The sequence below is a fragment of the Atta cephalotes genome (genome assembly GCF_000143395.1).
Source record: "Atta cephalotes unplaced genomic scaffold scaffold00084, whole genome shotgun sequence".
Classification (NCBI taxonomy): Eukaryota; Metazoa; Arthropoda; class Insecta; order Hymenoptera; family Formicidae; genus Atta; species Atta cephalotes.
Genome location: NW_012130148.1, coordinates 248,536 through 258,195, shown reverse-complemented (window position 1 = coordinate 258,195; position 9,660 = coordinate 248,536). Strand labels below are relative to the sequence as shown.

At 29.1% G+C, this 9,660-nt stretch overlaps 2 protein-coding genes across 2 annotated transcripts in view; one reads left to right on the top strand and one right to left on the bottom strand.

Annotated features, from left to right (window-relative positions):
• Positions 1-201: 201 nt before the first annotated feature.
• On the bottom strand, positions 202-2,241 carry LOC105624671. The gene is given in 6 exon segments (XM_012206028.1): positions 202-324; positions 941-1,042; positions 1,122-1,232; positions 1,234-1,281; positions 1,976-2,145; positions 2,214-2,241. Coding segments are annotated over 6 exon segments (582 nt in total).
• A 1,665-nt stretch (positions 2,242-3,906) lies between these two features.
• LOC105624670 (protein EMSY) overlaps positions 3,907-9,660 on the top strand; it is a 9,558-nt gene continuing 3,804 nt past the window's right edge. The window contains exons 1-9 of the mRNA XM_012206027.1: positions 3,907-3,956; positions 4,530-4,540; positions 6,886-7,060; positions 7,259-7,446; positions 7,536-7,660; positions 7,815-8,064; positions 8,833-9,072; positions 9,174-9,305; positions 9,446-9,600. Coding sequence (XP_012061417.1) covers positions 3,907-3,956; positions 4,530-4,540; positions 6,886-7,060; positions 7,259-7,446; positions 7,536-7,660; positions 7,815-8,064; positions 8,833-9,072; positions 9,174-9,305; positions 9,446-9,600 — 1,326 coding nt within the window. The remainder of the gene's footprint in view (positions 3,957-4,529; positions 4,541-6,885; positions 7,061-7,258; positions 7,447-7,535; positions 7,661-7,814; positions 8,065-8,832; positions 9,073-9,173; positions 9,306-9,445; positions 9,601-9,660) is intronic.

Below are 9,660 nucleotides of genomic sequence, written 5' to 3'. Positions count from 1 at the left end.
GTTCACAATTATTTTGAATACTTATTAATTCGTTAAAATGTTTCAATTTTACTTTGTTTGAAGATAAATTATATTATTTACTTTAATATTTTTAGAAATTCCTATTATTTCGTTATTAATTAAAGCTTGTTTGAAAAAAATATGTGTCGGCTATAATATATAAATATCGACTCGCATTGAATGGGTGTATAATATGATTAACTATTTCAATATGTGTACCGGTGCTATGTAACCAATGTCTAATAATCTTCGGATGTTCCCTGAACCCATATTGGATGTAATAAAGTTCACATGATAATCGATTTCCTCGATTTTATTTACAATCTGAAAAATTATTTTAATATTCTTTTAATACTTTACTATCAAATTTATTGCATGTGAAATCCCGCCATCTGCTTCCAACTATTGCAAACACTAACAAGCATAAAAATCGTGTGGCATGTGTACGTAGTGTGTGTGTACCTATATCATTAAGAAATATTACTTATTCATGATCCAGTTGAAGGTTATAAGATTACTTTGATATAATAAACGTTTTGTCAAATATTAATCCACATTAAATCAGTCTCATTATTAAAATAAGATTTCTTCATTTTTTGAAATTGTAACATTTGTTTGGATATTCTTGATTAAAATTGAAAATCTTCTAGTCTTCGCGGTAAGTTCGTACATTTGGAAGTGGATATCCCTGACGAATAAGTTTTTTATATCCATTATTTCCGCATACAAATTTTAAAGCACGTTGAATTGTGTCATTTGACTACATTCTAACGCAATGTTTTTTGTAAACAAAGCTTTAATTTGACAGTCAGTAAAAACTGACTAAAGCTTTTTTATATTTATCATTATTAGACTTATTTTTCAAAATATATATAGTATTCTTTAAAATTTTCATTTTTTTTCGCATTTTAATTATGTTGAGTCGTAGTTTTCGGTTAACATTTTCTAATTTTTTATATCGCTCTTCCCTTTCATTACATTTACCTGAATATAAAGCTGGACATATCATTGATGTATTAGTCTCAAATGTATCATCAATCACCTAAAATTTATTTCAGAATTTTAAGTATATTCAAGTATGTTATCTTTTAGTAAATGTTATTATTTCAATTTTACTTTACTTTACATTCTTGTTTTTCAATATCACTAATAGATTGTTTCAATTGAATGTTATCGATAGATTGATTTGATTCAATAAATTTAGTTGTACAATTTAGTTGTAAATTTAGTTAAAGCTAAATATATTGCTGATGTATTACATTTAGATACATCATTAATCATCTAAAAAATTCATTTTACAAATTAAATATATCTAAATGTTATCTTTTTGGAAGTTTTATTATTTTAATATTAAAATTATTTTAATATTAACCTGACATTCCTGCTTTTGAATATAAGCAATAGATTCATTTAATTGAATGTTGAGAGATTGATATGATTCATTAAAACCTGTCTTATTATTTGCTTGATTATTTTCTGTTAATACTTGATTAACATTATTTTCTATTGGTTTTTTTTTTTCAGAAAATATCCAAATATTGTAGGATATGCATTTGATTTCAATTTTCATACATCAGTTCTTGGTTCCCACATATCTGATGCAAAATGTATCTATGTACAATAAAAAAAGATTAATTTATTCAATTTATTCAAAGTATTTTATTTTGTTAAGAAGAAAATAAATAAAACTTAGAAAGCTAAAGAATTATTGAAATAATTTGGTAAAATCATTTAGGGTTAATTACCTTAATCTTGACATATTGCCAAGATCATAATCCTGAATAATATTTAAAAGGTTTTAAGTTTTAATAATTTTAACATCTCTGAATTACTAATTTAATTTGAAACATGCATATAATTATGTGTACTAATTACATACATATAAGAATGAAAAAAAAGTTTATAATAATTGCATTTTTAATGAAACATATTTTATTAATTTTTTAATAATAAATTTATGCAAATATTATTTAACCTCGCAGAAAAAAGAATTTGTTGCGGGCATACAATTTTTTATACCATTTCCCCAACATCTTTCACTAACATTTTTTGTCCATAAAGCACGACGTTCGATATTTCGAGGAAATGTTTTCATTATGTAGCCTTTAACCACTGAATTATTACAAAACGGAGCTGCACACCCAACTATTTTTAATAATCAGTGTAGGTTACAAAGCAGTACAAAATATATCGTATGTATGTATTATATATACCCGATGACGCGTATAGATATAATTTCATAGGCTGTGTTCAATGAACTCAACAGTTGAGTAAGTGAATACATTGGTTGCGTTCAACAGAACACAACAGTTTTGCAACCGTTTTATAATTCTCTGCTAAGATAGGACCATTCCTCTTGATCTGAAAAGCATAACCCAATCAGCGCGAAGAAAACTTCCAACAATTGCAAAACAAACGTTCTGCTGAACGCAGCCATTGGTTACATTCAACAGAACATAAGGCTGCTTTTTCATGCTTTTCATTGCATACGCTCGACGCTCATTTTTATCATCAGATCATGAAATCAAAATTAATACTTGATATTCGAGATTTTGATCACGTGATCTGTTTGACGCTTGAATCGAGCGTTAAAGCTGAATTCATATGTTGGATTCATACTGGATCAAGATATGTCAAGCAATTGGAAAGTATCTTATATATAGTATCTTGTATATAATATCTTGTCGGTGATTGTATTTGCTATATCTATTACACCCTGATTTTGTTCATTTTCGCAATATGTATAAGGGGCACAATGAAAGAAACAGAGAACAGAAAACAGAAAATAAGAATTTCAACTATATTTCTATTATTACTATTTCTATTATTACTAATTTCAATTATTAGAAATTGTGTATTCCACAATACATGATTTCTGATAGATTGAAATTCTTATTCTCTGTTCTCTGTTGCCTGTTCCTTTTATTGTACGGAGCCTTTAAATTTATTGAATTACAAAATAGTGACTTTTCTCAAATAAAAATAAAGACTTTAAACACAATAGGCACAGGCAATAGATAGCAACAGGGAATAACGAGCTGTCCAATCAGAGCTCTAGGATAATATGGAACTTACACATCAGAGCTCTGATTGAAGAGCTTTGATTGATGTTATTCCCTATTGCTTGTGCCTATTGCCTATTGTGTTTAAGCCTTAACAATGACTGCGTCAGCGGATTCAACAGTTGAGTGAACGCTTTCTATTATTGATGTATTCTTTTAGATTATTCAATTAGTATCTTAGATCTAGAAGAAAGCAATATCTATCAATAGCAGCAAGCGCTCGTTCAACTGTTGAATTCACTGAACGCAGCCAATAAGGTCTGTTTTCTGAGGCTGAACTAGTGTAAACTTTTGGAACTTAAATTTGGAACTTAATGAGATAGAAATACGTTTGATATTCGTATTTAAAGCGAGAAAGAGAGCAATCTAGTGCAGGAACAGAAAACAGACGTTCGTTCAAATGATTTCTAATCGATTCCATTTATAAAACACATTAAATAAAATCGCTGTTTGCTAACTCGACGTATGATAAAATTTGTTAATAACAAGAAAAATATATGTCGATGTGTCGCATTTTATCTGTCTAAAATAGCGATCTCTTCGGAGTTTGGACTTCACTTTTTTAATCAACTCATCAACACATGCGACGTCGCCGTTATTGAAGTTGCCAACTTCACGGCATTCGATTAACAGGGATTCAGGGATTCTCTCGATATAATGGTAATAAACTAGTACTAGTAATAGACAATTTCACGACTCGCACGACTGTCAACGGATACTGACGGAGGCTTCGAAAATGCTTTGGCAGACGCGCGCTGATTTCGTTGGCTTATTCGTGTGACTCGGACTGACTCGGACTCGACTGTGGAAGAGTCGTGGAATCATGTGGCCGATGCGATCGGAGATGACTCGCGATGAGTGCAGGAAGTGCCTACGATGCCTCGGTAAGGTTATGTGGGCTGAATAATAGCCTTGTTTAACGAGCGAACCTCATCGATGTGCTGCCTTTCGATTGCGTTTCAACTCTCGTGCTGTCCGTAAAAAATTATATCGTGGACGCGAAGCTGCTCCCCGCTGCGTTCTTCTGCTGTAGCGACGGCGACGTTACGTGAAATCATAATCTTCATGTTGCGCGTTTCTCACTGGACGAAAAACTGAGTTCATCAAAAATTCCAGAGAGCCAATGCGTTTAGCAACTGCGGACATGGCTTGGAAACATAATTTTCGTCTTGTATTTACTTATTAAACACAGCAGTTGATCTTCGTGTTGAATGGATAAGTTAATAGCTTATTTAATATGAAATACAACATTGGAAGATATAAGCCCAACGTCTGGCATTCTTCTGGCAATGCTGGCAGAGTCTGGACGCTGCGGCTATTATTTTATGTTAATATTAGAAAACGACCTTTGTCTTCTCTTGATAATGCGTAGAATTAGACAGCATGTTTAACGGTAAATTATAGCATATATAGTTTTTATTTTAAGCTCATGCCTTATATGTACATAAGAAGATAGTCATGTATAAGTAAAAAAAAAGGTTTTTGATTATCTATTATACATGGACAATTTATACAAATATTTGAATAAAGATATAAAGATATATTTAATAATATATATTTTAGTATTTTATGTATTTTATGTTTTAGTTTTTTATTCACTTGTTTTATTTTTTAGTACATAATATATGCAATAATATTTCATGATATGCAGTCATCAATTTATTCTTATGACATACTTTCTGTGACTTTTTAACATCTCTTGTAAATTTTGGATTTTTTCACGAAAAAAGACATTTGTTTGGAAGCAATAAAAATAATACATTTTCGTATCTTGTAATCAGCTATATCTTGAAAGTGCTGTCCAAAATCCTGTCTGAAGAATGCTGTGTCGGAATAAGTAATTCAAAGGCTGATGAATATATTGCATGCAAGAGAACTTTTTGATCCAAGTTAAAAATGCTGACAAGGAGAGATCTCCAGGTATGTATTACGCGAATTTTGGAAAGTTTGATATTAAGATAAAATAGTTTAATATTCAGATAGAGTTGGTAAAAATAATATATAATATTCAAGTGCTACTGGGCTTATGATTAAAAGATTAGAGTTACAAAGTTTTAAAGTTCGAAATTATTGCACGTGTTATGAATATCAGAAAATGGCTGAATCTCGACGAATATGTCTAATCGTAATTTCTAACAAGAGAACCAGATATTTTCTCGGATTTTATCAAGCTGAAAATATATTATAATGTAAATATATAGTATATGCATGTTAAAAATATTTAATGCAATTGACAAACATTTGTGAGGGAATCAAAGTGAATTTTCAATATTTTTGAGCTCACAATAGATGCTATGACTAGATGCCACAGTCCATCCTCGGCCATTTGCTCCGTTAATGTGTGGTCATTCCAAACTTTAAAACTTTGTTGACTTATTTAACTCCTTTGACTTATTGGTACCTGAATGTTACATATTATTTTTACAAATTAATGTTAAACTTTATATTTTAATGTCAAACTTTAAAAAATCCGCATGATACCTGAATCTTCCCTTGTGAGCACAAAGAACACCATGTAACGTTGTCGTACAGCAAAATGACTTTTCAGTAAATGAATCAATTTCCATCGCTAAATGATCTTTTCTTTTCATCGATCAAATGATTCAACTGAAAATTATTTTTATTTTGACATTTTTCTCAGTGAAACAATCGTTTTGAAAGTGTAACGTTTAGTTATTAATTTTACAGCATTCGTGTCTTTAACAGAGAAAAAAAAATTTCGTTTTATATATATATATATATATATATATATATATATTATTTATTTCTTAATAATATTTTTGATAATTTTTAAAATTTTGTTATCCATTTTGTTGTATGGACTGCGTTCCATTATTCACTACGAGTACTAGAAATCTATAACATAGATAATATGAACTATAAATTTCGTACTTGCAGTGGCAGTGAATAACAGAATGCAGCTATGATTAGATGAAAAATAAATAAAACAATATTGGGTTGAATCTAATATCCAACTATATTTTTCTGGATAGCTTAAAAATTTATCTTATCACTACAGCATTTGGTAATAATTGTTTCATCTGGTTGATGAAAATTGTAAAATAACATATCATGTCCTATTGAATGTGAAGGGCCTTTTTGGCACAGTTGTTCAATTTTATGTTTATTAAATTATGACATAATATTTCATAAATTTTGATAACAATTCTTCAAAGATGCAAAAAAATCGGAAATTTACTTAAAATTTAAATAATTATATCAGAGGGCTAAAAAAAGACTAAAACTTTACACATATTTAATATACTATTCTATAAAATATTGTATAAAAAATATACTTATACAATATTTTTTTTTAACAAAAAACGATGAATGCGATTACGTAATACAAAACGGTCATTGTATGTTCTGAAATATATCACATAGAATATTACAAAATAATGTTTATTTTTTATCTTATATTAGTATTAATTAATAACAAAATGGATAAAAAGAAATAAATGTATATATATAATAGCGCATGGGCTGCAAAATTAATATTACTAGTGCATTTTCAAAGCGATTGTTTTATTGAGAAAAACATAAATATAAATAATTGTATTATTTTAAAAATAAATTCCTATTATTTTATTGATTTTTGCATCCATACATTTTTCTCTTCATTACATAAAGTTGTCCCGCTTTGGATCCGAAAATATCTAGTCATTATGTAAAATAAACGAAACTGTGGGTCGCATCCAATATCCTTTACCATTATAGGATTAATACAAATTTTAGATTTAGATAAATACATTTTATAAAATTAGTAACATGTCATAATTAATTTTTATATGATGTTCTGATATATGATCTTTTTATGTTACAGAATTAGATGCTTATGGAAGTATGGTTTCTGTTCTACGTGCTCAAGGTCCTTTCACTAATGAAAAACAGAAATTATTGCAAGAACTTGCTAAAGTATTACATATTTCCAATGAAAGACACCGTGCTGAAATACGGAGAGCTGTGAACGACGAGAAACTTGCAACAATTGCAGAACAGTATGTATTCTATATGACAGTGAACTTGAGAAGTTTACAAAAAAATAAAGAGATTGTTCAATATATAAAAAATGTTGCATATATGAGATTTAATGAAATTATAAAATAAAGTCTTATATATCATTGTCAAATTGTAAAAGATTGAAAGAACAAAAAAACTTTTGTTCGTTTAAATAATGTGAATTTATTGTTATCCAGACTTAATGGTCCAAATACTGGTATAGATTGGACTCTTGAAGGTCGTCGATCTATTCCTCTTTTGCCAAGATTGAAGGCACGGTCTGCATTTACGACATTAGCAAATAGCCTGTCCCTTACCACTGCGATTGCAAACAATAAAAAACCTGATAGGTGTAATATTGTTAGACAATCTGAAAATTCAACAGGTTAAATGATAATTATAACAGTGGCTTATATATACTTATTTATATTTAAGTTATATTAATTAAGTTAATTATGTATATATATATATTAGTGTTAACAGCTGCTGAAACTGAATCTCATCCTAGCATAGAAATGGAAGAAAGCTTATCTGTTGATTCAAAATTAAATAGTTTAGATATAGAAAATGATCTCGACAACAGCAAAACCTCACAAGAAGTAAGTAAAAATATAATAAATTTATTTAATTGTAATTTTTTAACTAAACATATGCCATATATATATATATATATATATATATATATGTATTATAATACACATTATATATTTATTTTAATATTAATATTAATAATGTTCTTTGCATAATTCATAGAATTTAAATTTGATCGAAAATGAGACGATAGATAATAAAGATGTATTTGATAAAGTTACTGAAAAGTCCAAGGAATCCTCTCGAAAACGTAAATCTCCTTCTCCATTGCCGACGGCACCACCGAATAAAGTTCTAGTAATATCTGAGTCATCGAATCATATTTTGCGGACTTCTGAAAATAAGCAATCACAAGTTCTACAAGTAACCAAACATCAAAATTTTGCGTTAATTAAGGTTAACGAGACCTCAGGTTGGTTTCTTTTACTTCTTTCTACTTTTATGTAAAGTTGTAGAAAGCAACAACAATATTGCTTCTGTTAGATTAGATAAGAATTAGATAAGAAACGAATTATTTAACATAGAATGATAATGTTTGTTCAACGTTTCGCTCGCGAGTTAAATGTTTCTATTTTCATTATCTCAACGAGAGAGAGAGAGGGAGGGGGGGGGAGGAACAAAAAGAATACAATCTCTCAGTATCTAGTTGTTTTAGTCCATTTTTTTTTTAGTTTTCTATTTCACTTAATAAGATGATGGAGAAATGGAAGCGTTTAGCTCGCGAGCAAAATTAGATTGACCTGTTACAAAACTAAAATGATATCAGTACCTGAGAATAAGCTGAGAAATTAATGTAATTGAAAGAAAAATATCTATATGATGTTTAAAAATGATTTTCTAAATTATGAATTATGCGATAAAATGGAAAATGTGCTTTCTTTTTTGGACAACAAATTTTTTTATATATTCGAATACTTAAATCTTATCAATAGTCCGAAGGATTTGTGGGTTATTACTGTGTCGTGATTCATTGTTAAAATGTCAATGTTTCGTGAATCTTGCCGTTCGCTTCATCAGGAGGAATGCACTGATACTAGTATCAATATCAATATCAGATTATCCGCAAACTCTTTGGTATCTCTGAAGAAAATATCTGTGAAAGCTTTAAAAGTGTTATAAATTTTATCAATATATTTTTTGTATGTTAATTAATTAATTTTTAATTGTTTTATAAATTTAGATTCTGTGGAGAGTACAACAGTATCAGAACATCCGAGTGAGTGCACCACAGTTTCATTAAGCAAACATGTAGTTGTTACAACAACTTCCATATGCACAAATCATGTCAGCAATCCTAAGATGGCAGTAAGCAGTGACCAGAATAAAATTAATACCAAAGTAGTGCCAGCAATATCAAGCTGTATATTGAGCATAAACAAAGTGCATTCAAGTAAAGACACACAACTTCAAGATAGCACAAGTATGTACCTGCATCTAATTACATTTGCAATGTGTTTAATTTCATAATATATATTCGATTTCTAAGCATTGTAATCATCAAAATTTCTTTTGTTGTTATAGTCGGTACACAAAAAACTCAATCTGATAATATTAACTCCATGTTATCTGATAATATTAGTTCAAATCCATCAACTACAAAAAACTCTAAAACGCTTTGTGATCCAATAATACAAAATTATACTAGAATGACAAGTAAGATGATAAGTTATAGACATTTATTTTCGTAGTTGATAAGAATGCTTAAAAAATATTGCATAAAACATCTTACAATTATTTTTATAATTGAAATATGTAAAAAATGTAGATAATCTAAATCCTAAATAAATTTTTAGGCGCTCGACTTACACAAACAATGCCTGTATATCCTGGAACTACAGTATCGAGCGGTCCTGGGCCACCTCAAGTTAAACAAGTTCCCATAACATTAATGTGTACGAAACTGCCATCGGAACAAATTGTAACCTTTGATCAATCTACTGCCAAAACGGTAAATCTAAATATGACAGAGAGAGAGAGAGAGAGAGAGAGAGAGAGAGAGAGAGAGAGT